This window comes from Nycticebus coucang, chromosome 4, assembly GCF_027406575.1.
Source record: "Nycticebus coucang isolate mNycCou1 chromosome 4, mNycCou1.pri, whole genome shotgun sequence".
NCBI classification, from domain to species: domain Eukaryota; kingdom Metazoa; phylum Chordata; class Mammalia; order Primates; family Lorisidae; genus Nycticebus; species Nycticebus coucang.
The window spans coordinates 24,598,346-24,624,296 of record NC_069783.1 but is presented as its reverse complement, the minus strand read 5'-3'; the positions used below and the strand labels follow the sequence as shown (position 1 = coordinate 24,624,296).

General features: G+C 39.3%; 1 protein-coding gene across 3 annotated transcripts in view; it reads right to left on the bottom strand.

Moving 5' to 3' along the window:
* The window catches only part of DRC1 (dynein regulatory complex subunit 1), a 72,012-nt gene that overhangs the window by 39,737 nt on the left and 6,324 nt on the right, over positions 1–25,951 (bottom strand). For all 3 annotated transcript variants that reach the window (XM_053589647.1, XM_053589648.1, XM_053589649.1), the window contains exon 2: positions 14,691–14,778. In XM_053589647.1, coding sequence (XP_053445622.1) covers positions 14,691–14,778 — 88 coding nt within the window. The remainder of the gene's footprint in view (positions 1–14,690; positions 14,779–25,951) is intronic.

Genomic DNA, 25,951 nt, shown 5'->3' with positions numbered 1-25,951 from the left:
CAAAGTACCCTACTGTACACCTATATTGCCCTGTCTCCCTCTTTCTGTGCCTCTCTTCTTTTTGTCAATATTCCTTATACCCACCCCCTCTCCTTTCTCTATCTTTCTTTTTTTCTTATCACTCGGTCCTCCTTTCTTTCATCCCCTTTTTTTGCTCTTCAACCTTCTCACCCTTCTGGTCCTGTAACCCTTAGTCCACAGGCACAAGAACTTAAAGAGCAAGAGGAAGTGAAAGGAAAATTAGGGCAAGGAAACAGATAAAAGAAATCACTCATGAGGAAGAATCAGCAGAAAACTCCAGGCAACATGAAGAACCAGTCTAGAACAACCCCACCAAGGGACCATGAGGTAGCTACTGCAGATGATTCCACCAGTATAGAAATGTTAGGAATGACAGAAAGGGAATTTAGAATACACATGTTGAAAACAATGAAAGAAATGATGGAAACAATGAAGGAAATTGCTAATAACGTGGAAAATAACCAAAAGGAAATCCAAAAACAGAATCAAATAAGAGATGAACGATATGAAGAATATAAAAAGGATATAGCAGAGCTGAAGGAACTGAAACAGTCAATTAGGGAACTTAAAGATGCAATGGAAAGTATCAGCAACAGGTTAGACCATGCAGAAGAAAGAATTTCAGAGGTAGAAGACAAAGTTCTTGAGATAACTCAGACAGTAAAAGAGGCAGAAAAGAAGAGAGAGAAAGCAGAACGTTCACTGTCAGAATTATGGGACTTTATGAAGCGTTCCAACATACGAGTTACAGGAATTCCAGAAGGGGAAGAAGAATGCCCCAGAGGAATGGAAGCCATACTAGAGAATATTATAAAAGAAAATTTCCCAAACATCACCAAAGAGTCTGACACACTGCTTTCAGAGGGATGGCGGAGCCCGGGTCGCCTCAACTCTAACCGAGCATCTCCAAGACACATTGTGATGAACCTGTCCAAAGTCAAGACAAAAGAAAAGATTCTGCAAGCTGCTAGGAGTAAGCGCCCGTTGACCTACAGGGGCAAATCCATCAGAGTGACCGCAGACTTCTCTAATGAAACTTTCCAAGCAAGAAGACAATGGTCAGCTACCTTTAATCTACTAAAACAGAACAATTTTCAGCCCAGAATTCTGTACCCTGCTAAGCTAAGCTTCAAAATTGACGGAGAAATCAAATCATTTACGGATATACAAACATTGAGGAAATTCGCCACAACAAGACCAGCTCTACAGGAAATACTTCAACCTGTTCTGCACACTGACCACCACAATGGATCAGCAGCAAAGTAAGAACTCAGAAATCAAAGGACAGAACCTAACCTCCACACTGATGCAAAAGATAAAACTAAGCAATGGACTCTCACCAAATAAGACGAATAGAATACTACCACACTTATCAATTATCTCAATAAATGTTAATGGCTTGAATTCCCCACTGAAGAGACATAGATTGGCTGACTGGATTAAAAAACACAAGCCATCCATTTGCTGTCTGCAAGAAACACACCTGGCTTCAAAAGACAAATTAAAGCTCCGAGTCAAGGGTTGGAAGACAATTTTTCAGGCAAATGGAATTCAGAAGAAAAGAGGAGTTGCAATCTTATTTTCTGATACATGTGGATTTAAAGCAACTAAAGTCAAAAAAGACAAAGATGGTCACTTTATATTGGTCAAAGGAAAACTACAACAAGAAGACATTTCAATTCTAAATATTTATGCACCCAATTTAAATGCTCCCAGATTCTTGAAGCAGACCTTACTCAGTCTGAGCAATATGATATCTGATAATACCATAATAACAGGGGACTTTAACACTCCTCTTACACAGCTGGACAGATCCTCTAAACAGAAATTAAACAAAGATGTAAGAGATTTAAATGAGAACCTAGAACAACTATGCTTGATAGACGCATATAGAACACTCCATCCCAAAGATAAAGAATATACATTCTTCTCATCGCCCCATGGAACATTCTCCAAAATTGATCATATCCTGGGACACAAAACAAATATCAATAGAATCAAAAGAATTGAAATTTTACCTTGTATCTTTTCAGACCATAAGGCACTAAAGGTGGAACTCAACTCTAACAAAAATGCTCAACCCCACCCAAAGGCATGGAAATTAAACAATCTTCTGTTGAATAACAGATGGGTGAAGGAAGAAATAAAACAGGAAATCATTAACTTCCTTGAGCATAACAACAATGAAGACACAAGCTACCAAAACCTGTGGGATACTGCAAAAGCAGTTTTGAGAGGAAAATTCATCACTTTAGATGCCTACATTCGAAAAACAGAAAGAGAGCACATCAACAATCTCACAAGAGATCTTATGGAATTGGAAAAAGAAGAACAATCTAAGCCTAAACTCAGTAGAAGAAAAGAAATATCCAAAATCAAATCAGAGATCAATGAAATTGAAAACAAAAGAATCATTCAGAAAATTAATGAAACAAGGAGTTGGTTTTTTGAAAAAATAAATAAAATAGATAAACCATTGGCCAGACTAACTAGAAATAGAAAAGTAAAATCTCTAATAACCTCAATCAGAAATGATAAAGGGGAAATAACAACTGATCCCACAGAGATACAAGAGATCATCTCTGAATACTACCAGAAACTCTATGCCCAGAAATTTGACAATGTGAAGGAAATGGATCAATATCTGGAATCACACCCTCTCCCTAGACTTAGCCAGGAAGAAATAGGCCTCCTGAACAGACCAATTTCAAGCACTGAGATCAAAGAAACAATAAAAAAGCTTCCAACTAAAAAATGCCCTGGTCCAGATGGCTTCACTCCAGAATTCTATCAAACCTTCAAGGAAGAGCTTATTCCTGTACTGCAGAAATTATTCCAAAAAACTGAGGAAGAAGGAATCTTCACCAACACATTCTATGAAGCAAACATCACCCTGATACCAAAACCAGGAAAAGACCCAAACAAAAAGGAGAATTTCAGACCAATCTCACTCATGAATATAGATGGAAAAATTCTCAACAAAATCCTAGCCAATAGATTACAGCTTATCATCAAAAAAATCATTCATCATGATCAAGTAGGCTTCATCCCAGGGATGCAAGGCTGGTTTAACATACGCAAGTCCATAAACGTTATCCACCATATTAACAGAGGCAAAAATAAAGATCACATGATCCTCTCAATAGATGCAGAAAAAGCATTTGATAAAATCCAGCATCCTTTTCTAATTAGAACACTGAAGAGTATAGGCATAGGTGGCACATTTCTAAAACTGATTGAAGCTATCTATGACAAACCCACAGCCAATATTTTACTGAATGGAGTAAAACTGAAAGCTTTTCCTCTTAGAACTGGAACCAGACAAGGTTGTCCTCTGTCACCTTTACTATTCAACATAGTGCTGGAAGTTCTAGCCAATACAATTAGGCAAGACAAGGAAATAAAGGGAATCCAAATGGGAGCAGAGGAGGTCAAACTCTCCCTCTTTGCTGATGACATGATCTTATACTTAGAGAACCCCAAAGACTCAACCACAAGACTCCTAGAAGTCATCAAAAAATACAGTAATGTTTCAGGATATAAAATCAATGTCCACAAGTCAGTAGCCTTTGTATACACCAATAACAGTCAAGATGAGAAGCTAATTAAGGACACAACTCCCTTCACCATAGTTTCAAAGAAAATGAAATACCTAGGAATATACCTAACGAAGGAGGTGAAGGACCTCTATAAAGAAAACTATGAAATCCTCAGAAAGGAAATAGCAGAGGATTTTAACAAATGGAAGAACATACCATGCTCATGGATGGGAAGAATCAACATTGTTAAAATGTCTATACTTCCCAAAGCTATCTACCTATTCAATGCCATTCCTATCAAAGTACCTACATCGTACTTTCAAGATTTGGAAAAAATGATTCTGCGTTTTGTATGGAACCGGAAAAAACCCCGTATAGCTAAGGCAGTTCTTAGTAACAAAAATAAAGCTGGGGGCATCAGCATACCAGATTTTAGTCTGTACTACAAAGCCATAGTGGTCAAGACAGCATGGTACTGGCACAAAAACAGAGACATAGACACTTGGAATCGAATTGAACACCAAGGAATGAAACTAACATCTTACAACCACCTAATCTTTGATAAACCAAACAAGAACTTACCTTGGGGGAAAGACTCCCTATTCAATAAATGGTGTTGGGAGAACTGGATGTCTACATGTAAAAGACTGAAACTGGACCCACACCTTTCCCCACTCACAAAAATTGATTCAAGATGGATAAAGGACTTAAACTTAAGGCATGAAGCAATAAAAATCCTGCAAGAAAGCATAGGAAAAACACTGGAAGATATTGGCCTGGGGGAAGACTTCATGAAGAAGACTGCCATGGCAATTGCAACAACAACAAAAATAAACAAATGGGACTTCATTAAACTGAAAAGCTTCTGTACAGCTAAGGACACAATAACCAAAGCAAAGAGACAACCTACACAATGGGAAAGGATATTTGCATATTTTCAATCAGACAAAAGCTTGATAACCAGGATCTATAGAGAACTCAAATTAATCCACATGAAAAAAGCCAACAATCCCTTATATCAATGGGCAAGAGACATGAATAGAACTTTCTCTAAAGATGACAGAAGAATGGCTAACAAACACATGAAAAACTGTTCATCATCTCTATATATTAGAGAAATGCAAATCAAAACAACCCTGAGATATTATCTAACCCCAGTGAGAATGGCCCACATCACAAAATCTCAAAACTGCAGATGCTGGCGTGGATGTGGAGAGAAGGGAACACTTTTGCACTGCTGGTGGGACTGCAAACTAGTACAACCTTTCTGGAAGGAAGTATGGAGAAACCTCAAAGCACTCAACCTAGACCTCCCATTCGATCCTGCAATCCCATTACTGGGCATCTACCCAGAAGGAAAAAAATCCTTTTATCATAAGGACACTTGTACTAGACTGTTTATTGCAGCTCAATTTACCATTGCCAAAATGTGGAAACAGCCTAAATGCCCACCAACCCAGGAATGGATTAACAAGCTGTGGTATATGTATACCGTGGAATACTATTCAGCTATTAAAAAAAATGGAGACTTTACATCCTTCGTATTAACCTGGATGGAAGTGGAAGACATTATTCTTAGTAAAGCATCACAAAAATGGAGAAGCATGAATCCTATGTACTCAATCTTGATATGAGGACAATTAATGACAATTAAGGTTATGGGGGGGGAAGCAGAAAGAGGGATGGAGGGAGGAGGGTGGGGCCTTAGTGTGTGTCACACTTTATGGGGGCAAGACATGATTGCAAGAGGGACTTTACCTAACAATTGCAATCAGTGTAACTGGCTTATTGTACCCTCAATGAATCCCCAACAATAAAAAAAAATATATATATATATACTTCATCAAAACTAAAATTTAATTTTTGCTTTGAGGAACTTGGAGAACATGGCAAAGTTTATCAATATTTTAAAATTGTGAACAATATTAACAGTGAAACAGGATAATATAACTTGTAATAAAAATGTTACAAGACAAGCATAAAAAAAAAAAAAAAAAGATTCCTGGATGACTGAACAATAAAGCTGGCCGGCAGAGGCGGGCAGCAAAGGCAGCTCTCAGTTCACTGCCTGTGGGAGGGAACTGACGTGTGCTGAGAGACCCCCGCCCGCCAGGTCAGTGCTGGAAAAAAAAAAAACAAACTCAGGCCAGATATTTGTTGCATACAAGAGTCACATCTCAACTTAAAAGACAAATACAGACTCAGGGTGAAAGGATGGTCATCCATATTTCAGGCAAATGGTAATCAGAAAAAAGCAGGTGTTGCAATTTTATTTGCAGATACAAGAGGCTTTAAACCATCAAAAGTAAGGAAGGACAAGAATGGTCACTTCATATTTGTTAAGGGTAATACTCACTATGATGAGATCTCAATTATTAATATCTATGCACCCAACCAGAATGCACCTCAATTTATAAGAGAAACTCTAACAGACATGAGTAACTTGATTTCCTCCAGCTCCATAATCGTCGGAGATTTCAACACTCCCTTGGCAGTGTTGGATCGATCCTCCAGAAAGAAGCTGAGCAAAGAAATCTTAGATTTAAACCTAACCATCCAATATTTAGATTTAGCAGACATCTACAGAACATTTCATCCCAACAAAACTGAATACACATACTTCTCATCAGCCCACAGAACTTACTCCAAAATTGACCACATTTTAGGTCACAAGTCTAACCTCAGTAAATTTAAAGGAATAGAAATTATTCCATGCATCTTCTCGGACCATCATGGAATAAAACTTGAATTGAGTAACAACAGGAATCTGCATACCCATACAAAAACATGGAAGTTAAATAACCTTATGCTGAATGATAGCTGGGTCAGAGATGAGATTAAGAAAGAAATCGCCAATTTTTTGGAACAAAACGACAATGAAGACACAAACTATCAGAACCTCTGAGACACCGCAAAGGCAGTTCTAAGAGGGAAATTTATAGCACTGCAAGCCTTCCTCAAGAGAACGGAAAGAGAGGAAGTTAACAACTTAATGGGACATCTCACGCAACTGGAAAAGGAAGAACATTCCAACCCCAAACCCAGTAGAAGAAAAGAAATAACCAAAATTAGAGCAGAATTAAATGAAATTGAAAACAAAAGAAATAGCTGAAAATGTTAACAAATGGAAAAACATACCATGCTCATGGCTGGGAAGAATCAACATTATCAAAATGTCCATACTACCCAAAGCAATATATAATTTCAACGCACTCCCTATTAAAGCTCCACTGTCATATTTTAAAGATCTTGAAAAAACATTACTTCGTTTTATATGGAATCAGAAAAAACCTCAAATAGCCAAGACATTACTCAGAAATAAAAACAAAACAGGAGGAATCACACTACCAGACCTCAGACTTTACTACAAATCGATAGTGATCAAAACAGCATGGTATTGGCACAAAAACAGAGAAGTAGATATCTGGAACAGAATACAGAACCAAGAGATGAATCCAGCTACTTACCGCTATTTGATTTTTGACAAGCCAATTAAAAACATTCAGTGGGGAAAAGATTCCCTATTTAACAAATGGTGCTGGGTGAACTGGCTGGCAACCTGCAGAAGACTGAAATTGGACCCACCCCTTTCACCATTAACTAAGATAGACTCTCATTGGATTAAAGATCTAAACTTAAGACATGAAACTATAAAAATACTAGAGGAGAATGCAGGGAAAACCCTTGAAGAAATTGGTCTGGGTGAGTATTTCATGAGGAGAACCCCCCGGGCAATTGAAGCAGCTTCAAAAATACACTACTGGGACTTTATCAAACTTGATAAAAAGCTTCTGCACAGCTAAGAACACAGTAAGTAGAGCAAGCAGACAGCCCTCAGAATGGGAGAAGATATTTGCAGGGTATATCTCTGACAAAGGTTTAATAACCAGAATCCACAGAGAACTCAAACGCATCAGCAAGAAAAAAACAAGGAATCCCATCGCAGGCTGGGCAAGGGAGTTGAACAGAAACTTCTCTGAAGTTTCTGAAGACAGGCGCAAGGCCTTCAGACATATGAAAAAATGCTCATCATCTTTAATCATCAGAGAAATGCAAATCAAAACTACTTTGAGATATCATCTAACTCCAATGAGACTAGCCTATATCACAAAATCTCAAGACCAGAGATGTTGGCGTGGATGCGGAGAAAAGGGAACACTTCTGCACTGCTGGTGGGAATGCAAATTAATACATTCCTTTTGGAAAGATATATGGAGAACACTCAGAGATCTAAAAATAGATCTGCCATTCAATCCTGTAATTCCTCTGCTGGGCATATACCCAGAAGACCAAAAATCACAACATAACAAAGATATTTGTACCAGAATGTTTATTGCAGCCCAATTCATAATAGCTAAGTCATGGAAAAAGCCCAAGTGCCCATCGATCCACGAATGGATTAATAAATTGTGGTATATGTATACCATGGAATACTATGCAGCCTTAAAGAAAGATGGAGACTTTACCTCTTTCATGTTTACATGGATGGAGCTGGAACATATTCTTCTTAGTAAAGTATCCCAAGAATGGAAGAAAAAGTACCCAATGTACACAGCCCTACTATGAAACTAATTTGGGACTCTCACATGAAAGCTATAACCCAGCTACAACTTAGCAATAGGGGGAAGTGGGAAAGGGGGAGGGGGTGGGTAGAGGGAGGGGGATCGGTGGGATCACACCTGTGGTGCATCTTACAGGGGTATTTGCAAAACTTGGTAAATGTAGAATGTAAATGTTTTGGCACAGTAACTGAGATAACGCCGGAAAGGCTATGTTAACCACTGTGATAAAAATGTGTCAAATGGTTTATGAAGCGAGTGTATGATGCCCCATGATCATATCAATGTATACAGTTATGATTTAATAAAAAAAAAAAGTTCTCTCAGGGCTACAAAGGAAATGCAGACATACAAAAAAAAAAGAAAAAAAAAAAGAAAGACATTTAATCTATTTGTACCATGCCATTTCTTACGTCATTATCCCCATAAACTTGGACTAACATGTCCCTGATTTCACCTCCACTCTTGCCAGGTTAACAAGAAATTTATGAATGCTTGCTCTCCAACATTCTCACGACACACAAAAATACACAATAACAATAACGAATGCCACTCAGCAAGACACCACTATATGTCCACACAAACACAGCTGTGAGACACTGATATACCAAGGTTATGAAATCTTACTCAGTTGTTTGTACAGTGCTGCCAACATAAGTGCACAGTGGCAAGTTCACAAACTTAATTGTGCTACTTCTGAATTGTGCCTTTAACAGAAAAGATGTACCCTCTGCTGCCTCCCTCCTATCCCTTCTCCCAGGCAGGAACATGGGGCTAAATTATGGAGTGATGAGCAGAAGAAGGCAACATAAGCAACAGCAGAAGTGGCTGACGTTCTAGCATCAAGCAGCCCCCATATCAGCCCTGGACTGCTTACATTTAGAGGTATCGAGTGAGGCACAGCAATGAGCTTCTACCTATTGCAGGTAATGATATGTGGACTCTTTTGTTACATAGGTTCTAATAGAGCAGTGATTCTCAACCTTCCTAATGCCGTGACCTTTTAATACAGTTCCTCATGTTGTGGTGACCCCCAACCATAAAATTATTTTTGTTGCTACTTCACAGCTGTAATTTTGCTACTGTTATGAATCATAATGTAAAAATTTGATATGCAGGATGATCTTAGGCGACCTCTGTGAAAGGGTCATTCAACCCCCAAAGGGGTCGTGACCCACAGGTTGAGAACTGCTGTAATAGAGGAAAAAATTATAGCTGGCTGCACTGCCCTCTCCCTTAATGGGCTCAGAGATTTTGCTGTCAGTGCCACCTTTCTAAATCCCTCTTTGTAAATTGCACACTCAATATCTTCACTCCTAGGCTTATTGTGATGTTATGATTTCAAGATGATAAGTCCTCGCAACAAAAAAGTTCAAACGAGGCTTGGTACAGTGGCTCACACCTGTAATCCAAGCACTCTGGGAGGCCGAAATGGGTGATTGCTTGAGCTCACCAGTTCAAGACCAGCCTGAGCAAGAACAAGACCTCATCTTTAAAAAAAAAAAATCTGAGTTTAGTGTAGGTGCCTGTAGTCTCAGCTATTTGGGAAGCTGAGGCAAGAGGATCACTTGAGCCCAAGAGTTTGAGCTTGCTGTGAGCTGTGACACAATGGCACTCTCCGAGGGTGACATCATAAGACTCTGTCTCAAAAAAAGAAAAAAATCTTCCAGTATCCTTAGGTTTTGCCTCAGTTTTCCCAAGTCTGTTTTGAAACCTAAAAACTTTCAAATCATTTCTGAATTAAGAATCTATAAAACCTCTAAAGCAAGGAGTCACTGAAATGGCCAGAGACATCACTCTACCTTGCTGTTCTATGGAAACTGACATGTAGTTCCAATGAAGACAGAAGAGAGCTTTGACCCAGGTCTCCATGGCACTCTATGTTTATTTTTCAGGCCTGCAGCTTTATCGCTTATACCAAATGGTTTTACATCCATAAGGAAGTAATGGTTTTCTTGCAATTTCGAGCAACTTTCTATTTGCTACTCAGTGTGAACATTTATATTGTCTACTCAATGCTTATATATAAAGCAAGTATTTAAGACTCAAAGTAAAATTTAAAACCCAAATTTAACAGTCACTTATAGACCAACAGACACACTTCTAACACTTATGAGCTCTAAGAAAAGAGTTTAAATGAAGGTCTACATACCATCTGTCTAAATATTTAAAAATTATAATACCATGTAAAAACGTATTCTACCCTCCTACTTCAATATCTTCAGAAGTCCTAGTTTGAATTCAGACTATACCTTGGACTTCTACTCATCAGCCTCAGCCTCCACCCCTCAGCCCACCCGCAGGTCTGTCCTGCAATTACATGGATATCCCAAACTGCACATCCCAACTCCAACTACAGCCCCTGGGCCTCCCTCAGGCTGAGGGCTTGCATAACAATGGCCTCATTTGCCCTCAGCAGGACAGACCCTGGGAAGAGACTGATGCAGGCCTTTAAGGTAGATTCAGAACTATTTAAGCAAGCAATTTTGGGTTCTCTGAGACTCAGTGATCTAAAGGGGGAACTGGGGCTCCAAGCAGATTTGGGGAGGCCAATTGGGGGGGTACATCAACAGGAGGAACAGAGCAAGACATAGACCCCTATGGTCACCACTTCTACACAACATTGTTTTAATTATTGTAGCTTTATAACAGGTCTCAATACATGGTAGGGTAAGTCCTCCACCTCTGCTTTTCTCCTAGATTGCCTTAGCTGTTCTTGACTCTGAATTTCCATAGAAATTTTAGAATCAGAGCTAAACTCATACAGAGGTTCCTGGAGTATAGCATACCCTGGAAAGGAATGGAAGTTCCAAGCCCCTTCCCCGATACCTTGCCCTACCCATCTCTTCATCTATATCCTTTGTAATATCCCTTATTATAAACCTATAAATACAAAAATAAATAAATAAATAATTTTAGAATCAGTTGTTGATTTCTACTCTTAAAAACATGTTGGGGGCGGCGCCTGTGGCTCAGTGAGTAGGGCGCTGGCTCCATATGCCGAGGGTGGTGGGTTCAAACCCAGCCCCGACCAAACTGCAACAAAAAAATAGCTGGGCGTTGTGGCGGGCGCCTGTAGTCCCAGCTGCTCGGGAGGCTGAGGCAAGAGAATCACGTAAGCCCAAGAGTTAGAGGTTGCTGTGAGCCGTGTGATGCCACGGCACTCTATCCGAGGGCGGTACAGTGAGACTCTGTCTCTACAAAAAAAAAAAAAAAAAAAAAAACATGTTGGGATTTAATAGCTGGGAGTTGTGGCAGGCGCCTGTAGTCCCAGCTACTCAGGAGGCTGAGGCAAGAGACTCACTTAAGCCCAAGAGTTTGAGGTTGCTATGAGCTGTGATGCCATAGCACTCTACTGAGGGCAACATCATGAGACTCTGTCTCAAAAAATAGAGAAAAAACATGTTGGGATTTTAATTGATTAAATTTATAATCCAGTTTGGTGCCTATGGCACAGCGGTTACGGTGCTTAGCATATACACTGAGGCTGGCAGGTTCAAACCTGGCCCGGGCCAGCTAAACAACAATGACAACTGCAACAACAAAAAAAAATAGCCAGCTTGGTGCCCGTAGTGCAGTGGTTATGGCACTAGCCACATACACCAAGAGGCCAGCCCACCCCAGGCCAGCTAAAACAACAATGACAACTCCAACAACAACAACAACAGCAACAACAAAAAAAAAATAGCCAGGCATTGTGGTGGGCACCTATAGTCCTAGCTACTTGGAAGGCTGAGGTAGAAGAATCGAGTAAACCCAAGAGTTGGAGGTTCCTGTGAGCTGTGATGCCACGGCACTCTACTGAGGGCAACAGAGTGAGACTCTGTCTCAAAAAAATTTTTTAGATAAACAAATGTATAATCCATGGGCTAAAGGACCTAACTACCACAATAGAAATAAAAAGTGTAAAAACAGAATAAAAAGAAATAAAACTGTCATTATTTTCAGATGATATGATTATATATGTAAATTTTTTAGAAAAAGAACCTACAATGAACTATGAAAATTAACAAGTGAAGTTGGTAAGGTCACTGGTGCAGTGGCAAGAACCTGTAGTCCCAGCTAGTCAAGAGGTTGAGGCAGGAGGATAGCTTGAGCCCAGGAGTTCAAGGCTCCAGTGAGCTATGATTAACCACTACATTAAACAAACAAACAAACAAATTAACAAAATCTATGTAGAAACTGAACTTTGCTTATCCTTATCCTTACACAATACACAAAAATCAATTCCAGATAGTTATAGACCAAAATATAAATGGTAGAACAATAAAGCATTTAGAATAAAACATAGCTTTATAAAGTTAGAGTACATAGGCTTGGTGCCTGTAGCTCAGTGGTTAGGGTACCAGCCACATGCACCGGGCTAGTGGGTTCAAACCCGGCGGGGCCTGCTAAACAACAATGACAACAATAACAGAAAAATAGCCAGGCATTGTAGCAGGTGCCTGTAGTCCCAGCTGCTCGGGAGGCTGAGACAAGAGAATCGCGTAAGCCCAAGAGTTAGAGGTTGCTGTGAGCCGTGTGACGCCCTGGCACTCTACCCGAGGGTGGTACAGTGAGACTCTGTCTCTACAAAAAAAAAAAAGTTTTAGTAAAGATTATACAGGACACAAGAATAATATTTTTTAATTTAAATGATTGATAAAGGATGGGGTAAAAGGCAGGACCCTGCCTGATCAGGCCTTAGGTAAGAACTGGTCATCAACACTTTGATCTTGAGGAAAGGAGCTTTTGGGGGTACCCATTTTCCCTCAAAGCCAGTGCCCTTTACTACTTAAGTCCTAAGTGAGAGGAACCTTGAAAACTGACTAATAAAAAAAATACTATCTCTTTGGTATTGCACTCAAAGAGGGCTCAGGGGCGGCACCTGTGGCTCAGTGGGTGGGGTGCCGGCCCCATATACCGAAGGTGGCAGGTACTTTTATCCTACTCAGAAATGCTGAGAGATCACTGACTTTAAACAAACACAGACATGTGAATCATCTACTGTACAGTAGGTGAGAAATCCGGAACAAGAATCCACATCAATCCAATATTCTTTCTACTACAGTGAAATTTCTTATCCCCAACACAATACAAGTTATTCAATTACCTCTATATATCTCTATAATCATGTTCAGTAACTTAAATATTTTTTTCTTGCAGTAAGTGCACTTATTTCTGGTAGAAATGATCTCTCTGCTCTCCACCTATTTTCCAAAGACTGCTCAAATCCTACTTTCTCCATATAACCTTCCCCGACCAGGCCAGCTTGGTGAGCTGTTTTCTGGATCTCAATTCACATGGTAACACTGTCTATGTTTTTCACTTAGCATTGATTACATGCAGCATTTTGCCAGTTCTGGTTTGCTATTTATCCCTCCTGTTCCAAGTCCTTTATTAAGGATTCCAGGAGCCCCCTCATTGCCCCAGGAGAGCAATCAATGCTTTTCTTTTTGTTTATTGAATACAAACAACACACTACTTACGCAGCTAGGAGACAGCTCTTACAGTTTCATTAAGGATGCTACCTGCACATACATTTGAAAAGTTATACAAGACAGAAAACTATCTAAAATGAAATGAATGGCATAGACAAGAAGTATTTAATGTGTAGATTAAAGGAGTTGAGGGAGTATCCAAGGAGGAGTTGGGATTTGAGATGGTCTTAGAAACTGGAAGGTAGCCTAATGAGAGAGAGAAGAGGAATGGAGAGGAGGAAAGAAGAGGAGCATGGAGGGGGCCTGGCATTCCAGATGACCAAAGGCCCAGAATAGGGATGAACAAAGCACCTTAGAAGCGAGTGAGTGGATCAGCCTCACTAGAGTGGAAGGCCCAGATTAGGTAAAATGGGAGATAAATTTGGAAAGTTAACATCGGAACAGACAAAAGCTTTGAATGTCCACACTAAAACATCTGGACTTCATCTTGTGAATTGTGAATAACCATTTAAAGTACATGAACAGAGAAGAGACAACCTAAATATAAAAACTACAATCTGAGGCTGGGCGATGTGGCTCACACCTGCAATTCTAGCACTTTGGAATGCCCAGGTGGGAGGACGGCTTGAGGCCAGGAGTTTGAGAACTGCCTGAGCATGAGGGAGACCCCATCTCTACAAAAAAAAAGAGAGAGAGTGAGAGAGAAGAGACAGAGAGAGAAAGAAAGAAAGGCAGGGAGGGAGGGAGGGAGGGAGGAAGGAAAGAAGGGCATGAAAGAGATTAGCCAGGCATGGTAACATGCGCCCACAGTCTCAGCTACTTGAGAGGCTGAGATGGGAGGATCACTTGAGCTCAGGAGCTTGAAGTTGCAGTGAGTTATGATGATGCCACTGCACCATAGCCCTGGCAACAGAAAGAGACTCTGTCTCAAAAAATAAATAAATAAATAAATAAGAAAAGAAAAAAAAAATCTATAATCTGAAAGCTCACCCCTACAGAGCTCTCAAATGGGAATGATTCCAATCCAGCTCTGCCTAAACAGCAACATGGACTACCTGATTTCCTCCTATCTAAATACGGAAAACATGATACCACACCCAGCTCTCTAGTCTTCCAAGACTAACAAGGCCCATTTGCCAACCAGGTCATACCAATCTGCTTTCTTCTTTCTGTTTGTAACTCTTGCTTTGATCTTCCTCACTCTCCTTCTTCCCATCTAAATATTCTCCAAGTGCTTCCCTGTGATGGAAAAAAGCAGAGAAATTAAAGCTATTTCTAGTACTTAAATTCTCTCCTTAAAGGTTCCATTCTCCTTCACATCATATATAAAAATACATACCATATGGACAGACATTTAAATATTTAAAAACAACGATCATAAAACACTAGAATTAAATATAGGAAAATGTTTGTATAATTTTACTATAGAGAAACTATCTTTGAATAAGACCAAAGTCAGAAAGAAAAAAAAAAAAAAGATTGAAACATTTTATTTTCTAAAATTTAAACATTTTATCCTTGAAAGTCAAGGAATAAACTGTTAAAAGATACTTTAGAAAATTTGACTACCGGGCGGCGCCTGTGGCTCAAGGAGTAGGGCGCCAGTCCCATATGCCGGAGGTGGCGGGTTCAAGCCCCGGCCAAAAAAAAAAAAAAAAAAAGAGAAAATTTGACTATCTACATAATAGAAGGGGCTTCTTCAAATCAATACACAGAAGACAAAACACCAAATAGAAAAACTAGCAGGGACACTAACAGGCAATTTGCAAAAGATAGACATTCGAACAGGTCACACAGACTCAGAGAACTGAAACACTGTAAGGTAGCCTTATTCTATCAGGCTAGAAAAGATTTTAAAGGTTGATAATAACAGGTCTGAGCCAAGTGTGTGGGAGCCCAACTGTTCACACTCCACAGGTGGGAATGTAAAGTATAACAACCCATCTAAAAGGTAATTTGACAAGATTTAACAGAAACTTAAATGTGCCTCCCCTCTGACTCAATAATCCCACCTTTAGAAATTTTCTCCAGAAAGCTTTCACAAACCCACAAAGAAATATGTGCAAGAAAGATTATTGCAGGTGGAGCTTGTAGCACGTGGTTACGGTGCCAACCACATACACCCAGGCCAGTGGGTTTGAACCCAGCCCGGGCCAACTAAACATCAATGACAATTGCAACAAAAAAATATAGCCAGGCAGGGCGGTGCCTGTGGCTCAAAGGAGTAGGGCGCCGGCCCCATATGCCAGAGGTGGCGGGTTCAAACCCAGCCTTGGCCAAAAACTGCAAAAAAAAGAAAAAATAGCCAGGCACTGTGGCGGGTACCTGTAGTCCCAGCTACTTGGGAGGCTGAGGCAAGAGAATTGCTTAAGCCCAAGAGTTGGAGATTGCTGTGAGCACTCTACGGAGGGCAACATAGTGAGACTCTGTCTCAAAAAAAAAAAATGATTATTGCAGCACTGATTGTACTAGCAAGAACATGGAGGCATTCTACATACATATTAGCAGCTGGATATTTAAATAATGTATGGGGAAATACACAAGAAAATACTCTGTAGCCTATAAAAAGAATGCTATAAAACCTAGCAGCATGGAAAGATATCAACAATAGTTAAGTAAAAAGAGCCAGTTGTAGAATAACATGCAGAATATACTATATAAATTTCCTTTATAAAACAGGCTCATATATACATAGGAAACTTCCTAGAAGGACAACTGACAAAGAGATAATAGTAATTACTTAAGGAATGGAAATTTAATTACTGAAGACTTACATTTTCTGCATTTCTGTATTGCATGAATTTTACAAATAGTGCACATGTATGTGTGTGGGTGTGTTAACCAGAAAGTGAAACTAAAGAGGAGAGGTGAAGATAGGTTCCAGTTTACAAACTTGTTTGCAGGAGGCACGAGGGACAACCTCACCTATGGACTCGCGGCTCTGACCTCTGGCACCCAGTGGCCATGAGAGCTCCCAGTACCACCATAGGAAAAATGAAACCAGCATCTTAGGATTTCATCCATCATGACACAATCAGCTCCCTTTATTTCATTCCTTCTTGGCCTTTTCTAAGTCTGACTTCCATCTTCACTCCCTTTGTTCAAAGTCCCACCTGGGCCTCCTCACGTTACAACAGTTTTGAGATACAGAGTTGAGTTATCACCCCAACTCCCAATCTAACCAAAGCCCTTTCTTTCTTGTCATTTCATTAACTTCCTTATTCTTATTGAACCTGCTCTTTGTTTTCTTACTAAAAAAACTAATTGTTCCAATTTGCTCGGGTCTTCAGATATTGCCAGGCTTATGATGTTCCCAGCACTTATTCCTTGAACTTTATACTTTGGTTACCAGTTAATTACCAACTCTAAATAATCCCTTCCAATTGCCTCCTGGAGCAAAGACCAGTGCTTCAGAAAAAAAAGGAACTATTTAGTTCAGATATACTGCATAACTAGTTTTTAATCTAGTTTTAACTTAAACCTCATCAGTGCCTTTTAGCCATCATTTTTGAGTGCCTGGCACTATACTATTCAATATGGTTGCCACTAATCACTTGCAGTCATTAAGCACTTGAAATGTGACTGGTTCAAACTGAAATGTGCTATGAGTGTAAAATACACAAGATGGATTTTGAAGACTTTGAAACAAAAAAGAATGCAATATATCTCATTAATATGATTTACATTGACTGCATGTCAAAATTAACTTAATTTCACCTATTGTTTATTTTTTTTACCAGTTTTAATGTTACAACCAGAAAATTTAAAACTACACATGTGGCCGATATGGTATTTCTGTTGTTCAGTGCTGATCTAGTACATTCCCCAAAGGAACTGTCTCAGATTTCTCTCTACTCCGATTTGAACTCCCTCTGGGGGCTAAATTCTCTTGGGAGCTTGTTTCTTCACCTGGGCCATCTATGGTCTAAATGGGATCTGCTATTTTCTTAAATGCTCCAATTTTAAAAACTGGAACTTGAGTGATTGTCTAGATTGAAAATAATTTTGCTTCGGTGTTTCCTTCCAGTGTTGCTAATTAGGAAACCTGAAGTCTCAGTCTGGGGCCCTATACAACGTCCAGTGTTCTCAGTACTCCTGCTCAAGCTCTCCACAAATCCAACTTCAGCAAATTTAAAAAAATAGAAATTATTCCTTGCATCTTCTCAGACCATTGTGGAATAAAAGTTGAACTCAATAACGACAAGAATATGCATGCCCATACAAAAACACAGAAGCTAAATAACCTTATGCTGAAGGATAGATGGGTTATAGACGAAATTAAGAAGGAAATCACCAAATTTTTGGAACAAAACAACAATGAAGACACGAATTACCAGAACCTCTGGGATACTGCAAAGGCAGTCCTAAGAGGGAAATTTATAGCACTGCAAGCCTTCCTCAAGAAAACGGAAAGAGAGGAAATTAATAACTTAATGGGACATCTCAAGCAACTAGAGGAGGAAGAACATTCCAACCCCAAACCCAGGAGAAGAAAAATAATAACCAAAATCAGAGCAGAATTTAATGAAATTGAAAATAAAAGAATTATACAACAGATCAATAAATCCAAAATTTGGTTTTTTAAAAAGATCAATAAAATAGATAAACCTTTGGCCAACCTAACCAGGAGAAAAAAAGAGTAAAATCTCTAATCTCATCAATCAGAAATGACAAAGACAAAATAACAACAGACTCCTCAGAAATTCAAAAAATCCTTAACAAATATTACAAGAAACTCTACTCTCAGAAATACGAAAATCTGAGGGAGGGTGGAGCAAGATGGCAGCCGAGTAACAGCTTCCTTGCATCTGGGCACCGTGAGTCTGGGGATATAGGACTCCAGGCATCTCTGGCTGGTGGGATCTGCCTATCATCACCCCTGAGAGGATACAGGGAGTCAGCGAGAGACTTCTGGACCCCAAGAGGAGGACTAAAACAGTGGAAAACCGGCAAGTGGTCGCGTGTGTTCAATCCGCCTAAACCCGCCCGCAACTGTAAGTTCAGTAGCAGCGAGACTGCAAACCAGAAAGGCCTTACCTGTGAACTGTTTTGGTGTCTTTGGACTTGGCACTCAGCTGAACTGCCTTGGGGAGAGCCTGAGCGGGAGTGTGGAGAACTCTGGCCTTTGTCTAGGGCCCCAGTCTGAGCCGCTGAGCCAGACGGAGCTAATAGAGTTTGGCTCTGGGTCACAGGCAGACATTGTGAGCGATCTGCCCTGGCAAGCTCCGCCCTCAGGGTCGCAGAGCTGGAATTGGGTGGGAGCTGGTAACCCAGCGACCAAGTAGCCTAAGGGCGGGGTCTGAGCCGCCTTGCAGCCCTAACCCTCGGGGGCAGAGGGAGACCAGTTTTGACACACAGGGTAAGTGGATAGCCACTTCAGCAGTGATTCCAGCAACAAGCACTTCCCTGAGAAAGCTTCTGCTCAGTAAGTGAACAAGTTCAAAGTGCCTTTTAAGTGGGCTGAAGAGAGATTTAGGGTGTCTACCTGCTGGGGTTCGAGAAACTAGCAGCCTCCAGTCGTATCAGAACTGTGATTAACATCTCATACCCCAGAAGACCACGTGTTGCCCAGACAATATTCAACCCCATATACATACTGCTTTGTTTTTGGTTGCGTGTGTGTTTTTTTTTGTTTGTTTGTTTGGTTTTTTTTTTGGTTTGGTTGTTTTTTTTGTTTATTTTGACGTTCTAGATTGTTGTTTTGTTTTTTAAGTTCAACCTTTTCCATACAGATCCTTTTTCTTTCTCAATTTTTCTAGTTTAATTATAATTTCCCATTGCTGCCTATTTCAGTAATCAGAACCTCATTTTTGTTAGTGTTTCTACCACTATTATTTGGTTTTTCCAGCCAATTTTATCCCGTAAAGTTTTCTGTTTGCTTGTTTTGGTTTGATTTATAGCATTTTTGTCTTTCCTCTCTACTTGGTGGAGGTGGGGTACTGCGTCTGATCAGGTTAGCAAAGAGCTGCTGACCTCAAGGGAACCACCCCACTTGGCACCCCCAGAAGGTGTTTTTTTTTTTTTTTTAAGGTTGTATCAAAGTACCCTACTGTACACCTATATTGCTCTGTCTCCCTCTTTCTGTGCCTCTCTTCTTTTTGTCAATATTCCTTTCACCCAACCACTCTCCTTTCTCTATTTTTCTTTTTTTTCATTTTTTTTTTCTTATAACTCAGTCCTCATTTCTTTCATCGCATTTTTGCTCTTAAACCTTCTCACCCTTCTGGTCCTGTAACCCTTAGTCCACAGGCACAAGAACTTAAAGAGCAAGAGGAATTGAAAGGAAAATTAGGGCAAGTAAACAGATAAAAGAAATCACCCATGAGGAAGAATCAGCAGAAAACTCCAGGCAACATGAAGAACCAGTCCAGAACTACCCCGCCAAGGGACCATGAGGTAGCTACTGCAGAGGATTCCACCTATACAGAAATGTTAGGAATGACAGAAAGGGAATTTAGAATACACATGTTGAAAACAATGAAGGAAATGATGGAAACAATGAAGGAAACTGTTAATAAAGTGGAAAATAACCAAAAGGAAATTCAAAAACAGAATCAAATAAGAGATGAACGATATGAAGAATATAAAAAGGATATAGCAGAGCTGAAGGAAATGAAACAGTCAATCAGGGAACTTAAAGATGCAATGGAAAGTATCAGCAACAGGTTAGACCATGCAGAAGAAAGAATTTCAGAGGTAGAAGACAAAGTTTTTGAGATAACTCAGATCGTAAAAGAGGCAGAAAAGAAGAGAGAGAAAGCAGAACGTTCACTGTCAGAATTATGGGACTTTATGAAGCGTTCCAACATACGAGTTATAGGAATTCCAGAAGGGGAAGAAGAATGCCCCAGAGGAATGGAAGCCATACTAGAGAATATTATAAAAGAAAATTTCCCAAATATCACCAAAGATATTGACACACTGCTTTCAGAGGGATATCGGACCCCAGGTCGCCTCAACTCTAACCGAGCTTCTCCAAGACACATTGTGATGAACCTCTCCAAAGCCAAGACCAAAGAAAAGATTCTGCAAGCTGCCAGGAGTAAGCGCCAGTTGACCTACAGGGGCAAATCCATCAGATTGACCGCAGACTTCTCTAATGAAACTTTCCAAGCAAGAAGACAATGGTCATCTACCTTTAATCTACTTAAACAGAACAATTTTCAGCCCAGAATTCTGTACCCTGCTAAGCTAAGCTTCAAAATTGACGGAGAAATCAAATCATTTACGGATATACAAACATTGAGGAAATTCGCCACAACAAGACCAGCTCTACAGGAAATACTTCAACCTGTTCTGCACACTGACCACCACAATGGATCAGCAGCAAAGTAAGAACTCAGAAATTAAAGGACAGAACCTAACCTCCACACTGATGCAAAAGATAAAACTAAGCAATGGACTCTCACAAAATAAGATGAATAGAATACTACCACACTTGTCAATTATCTCAATAAATGTTAATGGCTTGAATTCCCCACTGAAGAGACATAGATTGGTTGACTGGATTAAAAAACACAAGCCATCCATTTGCTGTCTGCAAGAAACACACCTGGCTTCAAAAGACAAATTAAAGCTCCGAGTCAAGGGTTGGAAGACAATTTTTCAGGCAAATGGAATTCAGAAGAAAAGAGGAGTTGCAATCTTATTTTCAGACACATGTGGATTTAAAGCAACTAAAGTCAAAAAAGACAAAGATGGTCACTTTATATTGGTCAAGGGAAAAATACAACAAGAAGACATTTCAATTCTAAATATTTATGCACCCAATTTAAATGCTCCCAGATTCTTGAAGCAGACCTTACTCAGTCTGAGCAATATGATATCTGATAATACCATCATAACAGGGGACTTTAACACTCCTCTTACAGAGCTGGACAGATCCTCTAAACAGAAATTAAACAAGGATATAAGAGACTTAAATGAGACTCTAGAACAACTGTGCTTGATAGACGCATATAGAACACTCCACCCCAAAGATAAAGAATATACATTCTTCTCATCACCCCACGGAACATTCTCCAAAATTGATCATATCCTGGGACACAAAACAAATATCAACAGAATCAAAAGAATTGAAATTTTACCTTGTATCTTCTCAGACCATAAGGCACTAAAGGTGGAACTCAACTCTAACAAAAATGCTCGACCCCACCCAAAGGCATGGAAACTAAACAATCTTCTGTTGAATAACAGATGGGTGAAGGAAGAAATAAAACAGGAAATCATTAACTTCCTTGAGCATAACAACAATGAAGACACAAGCTACCAAAACCTGTGGGATACTGCAAAAGCAGTTTTGAGAGGAAAATTCATCGCTTTAGATGCCTACATTCGAAAAACTGAAAGAGAGCACATCAACAATCTCACAAGAGATCTTATGGAATTGGAAAAAGAAGAACAATCTAAGCCTAAACTCAGTAGAAGAAAAGAAATATCCAAAATCAAATCAGAGATCAATGAAATTGAAAACAAAAGAATCATTCAGAAAATTAATGAAACAAGGAGTTGGTTTTTTGAAAAAATAAATAAAATAGATAAACCATTGGCCAGACTAACAAGGAATAGAAAAGTAAAATCTCTAGTAACCTCAATCAGAAATGATAAAGGGGAAATAACAACTGATCCCACAGAGATACAAGAGATCATCTCTGAATACTACCAGAAACTCTATGCCCAGAAATTTGACAATGTGAAAGAAATGGATCAATATTTGGAATCACACCCTCTACCTAGACTCAGCCAGGAAGAAATAGAGCTCCTGAACAGACCAATTTCAAGCACTGAGATCAAAGAAACAATAAAAAATCTTCCAACCAAAAAATGCCCTGGTCCAGATGGCTTCACTCCAGAATTCTATCAAACCTTCAAGGAAGAGCTTATTCCTGTACTGCAGAAATTATTCCAAAAAATTGAGGAAGAAGGAATCTTCCCCAACACATTCTATGAAGCAAACATCACCCTGATACCAAAACCAGGAAAAGACCCAAACAAAAAGGAGAATTTCAGACCAATCTCACTCATGAACATAGACGCAAAAATTCTCAACAAAATCCTAGCCAATAGATTACAGCTTATCATCAAAAAAGTCATTCATCATGATCAAGTAGGCTTCATCCCAGGGATGCAAGGCTGGTTTAACATACGCAAGTCTATAAACGTTATCCACCATATTAACAGAGGCAAAAATAAAGATCACATGATCCTCTCAATAGATGCAGAAAAAGCATTTGATAAAATCCAGCATCCTTTTCTAATTAGAACACTGAAGAGTATAGGCATAGGTGGCACATTTCTAAAACTGATTGAAGCTATCTATGACAAACCCACAGCCAATATTTTACTGAATGGAGTAAAACTGAAAGCTTTTCCTCTTAGAACTGGAACCAGACAAGGTTGTCCTCTGTCACCTTTACTATTCAACATAGTGCTGGAAGTTCTAGCCAATACAATTAGGCAAGACAAGGAAATAAAGGGAATCCAAATGGGAGCAGAGGAGGTCAAACTCTCCCTCTTTGCTGACGACATGATCTTATACTTAGAGAACCCCAAAGACTCAACCACAAGACTCCTAGAAGTCATCAAAAAATACAGTAATGTTTCAGGATATAAAATCAATGTCCACAAGTCAGTAGCCTTTGTGTACACCAATAACAGTCAAGATGAGAAGCTAATTAAGGACACAACTCCCTTCACCATAGTCTCAAAGAAAATCAAATACCTAGGAATATACCTAACGAAGGAGGTGAAGGACCTGTATAAAGAAAACTATGAAATCCTCAGAAAGGAAATAGCAGAGGATATTAACAAATGGAAGAACTTACCATGCTCATGGATGGGAAGAATCAACATTGTTAAAATGTCCATACTTCCCAAAGCAATCTACCTATTCAATGCCATTCCTATCAAAATACCAACATCATACTTTCAAGATTTGGAAAAAATGATTCTGCGTTTTGTATGGAACTGGAAAAAACCCCGTATAGCTAAGGCAGTTCTCTGTAATAAAAATAAAGCTGGGGGCATCAGCATACCAGATTTTAGTCTGTACTACAAAGCCATAGTGCTCAAGACAGCATGGTACTGGCACAAAAACAGAGACATAGACACTTGGAATCGAATGGAAAACCAAGAAATGAAACTAACATCTTACAACCACCTAATCTTTGATAAACCAAACAAGAACATACCTTGGGGGAAAGACTCCCTATTCAATAAATGGTGTTGGGAGAACTGGATGTCTACATGTAAAAGACTGAAACTGGACCCACACCTTTCCCCACTCACAAAAATTGATTCAAGATGGATAAAGGACTTAAACTTAAGGCATGAAACAATCAAAACCCTCCAAGAAAGCATAGGAAAAACACTGGAAGATATTGGCCTGGGGAAAGACTTCATGAAGAAGACTGCCATGGCAATTGCAACAACAACAAAAATAAACAAATGGGACTTCATTAAACTAAAAAGCTTCTGTACAGCTAAGGAGACAATAACCAAAGCAAAGAGACAACCTACACAATGGGAAAGGATATTTGCATATTTTCAATCAGACAAAAGCTTGATAACTAGGATCTATAGAGAACTCAAATTAATCCACATGAAAAAAGCCAACAATCCCTTATATCAATGGGCAAGAGACATGAATAGAACTTTCTCTAAAGACGACAGACGAATGGCTAACAAACACATGAAAAAATGTTCATCATCTCTATATATTAGAGAAATGCAAATCAAAACAACCCTGAGATATCATCTAACCCCAGTGAGAATGGCCCACATCACAAAATCTCAAAACTGCAGATGCTGGCGTGGATGTGGAGAGAAGGGAACACTTTTACACTGCTGGTGGGACTGCAAACTAGTACAACCTTTCTGGAAGGAAGTATGGAGAATCCTCAAAGCACTCAAGCTAGACCTCCCATTTGATCCTGCAATCCCATTACTGGGCATTTACCCAGAAGGAAAGAAATCCTTTTATCATAAGGACACTTGTACTAGACTGTTTATTGCAGCTCAATTTACAATCGCCAAAATGTGGAAACAGCCTAAATGCCCACCAACCGAGGAATGGATTAACAAGCTGTGGTATATGTATACCATGGAATACTATTCAGCCATTAAAAAAAATGGAGACTTTACATCCTTCGTATTAACCTGGATGGACGTGGAAGATATTATTCTTAGTAAAGCATCACAAGAATGGAGAAGCATGAATCCTATGTACTCAATTTTGATATGAGGACAATTAATGACAATTATGGTTATGGGGGGGGAAACAGAAAGAGGGAAGAAGGGAGGTGGGTGGGGCCTTGGTGTGTGTCACACTTTATGGGGGCAAGACATGATTGCAAGAGGGACTTTACCTAACAATTGCAATCAGTGTAACCTGGCTTATTGTACCCTCAATGAATCCCCAACAATAAAAAAAAAAAAAAGAAATACGAAAATCTGAAAGAAATCGACCAATACCTGCAAGTACGCCACCTACCAAGACTTAGCCAGAACGAAGTGGAAATGTTGAACAGGCCTATATCAAGTTCTGAAATAGCATCAACTATACAAAATCTCCCTAAAAAGAAAAGCCCAGGACCAGATGGCTTTATGTCAGAATTCTACCAAACCTTTAAAGAAGAACTAGTACCTATATTACTAAACCTCTTCCAAAATATAAAAAAAGAAGGAAGACTACCCAACACATTCTACGAAGCTAACATTACCTTGATCCCTAAACCAGGGAAAGACCCAACAAGAAAAGAAAATTATAGACCAATATCACTAATGAATATGGATGCAAAAATTTTCAATAAGATCCTAACAAACAGAATCCAACAACACATCAAAAAAATTATACACCATGACTAAGTGGGATTTATCCCAGGGTCTCAAGGCTGATTCAACATACGTAAATCTATAAATGTAATTCAGCACATAAACAAACTAAAAAATAAAGACCATATGATTCTCTCAATTGATGCAGAAAAAGCTTTTGATAATATCCAGCATCCCTTCATGATAAGAACACTTAAGAAAATCGGTATAGAAGGGACATTTCTTAAACTAATAGAGGCCATCTACAGCAAACCCACAGCCAATATCGTGTTGAATGGAGTTAAATTGAAATCATTTCCACTTAGATCAGGAACCAGGCAAGGTTGCCCATTGTCTCCATTGCTCTTTAACATTGTAATGGAAGTTTTAGCCATTGCAATTAGGGAAGAAAAGGCGATCAAGGGTATCCACATAGGGTCAGAAAAGATCAAACTTTCACTCTTCGCAGATGATATGATCATACATCTTGAAAACACTAGAGATTCTACTACAAAACTTTCAGAAGTGATCAAGGAATACAGCAATGTCTCAGGCTACAAAATCAACACCCATAAATCTGTAGCCTTTGTATATACCAACA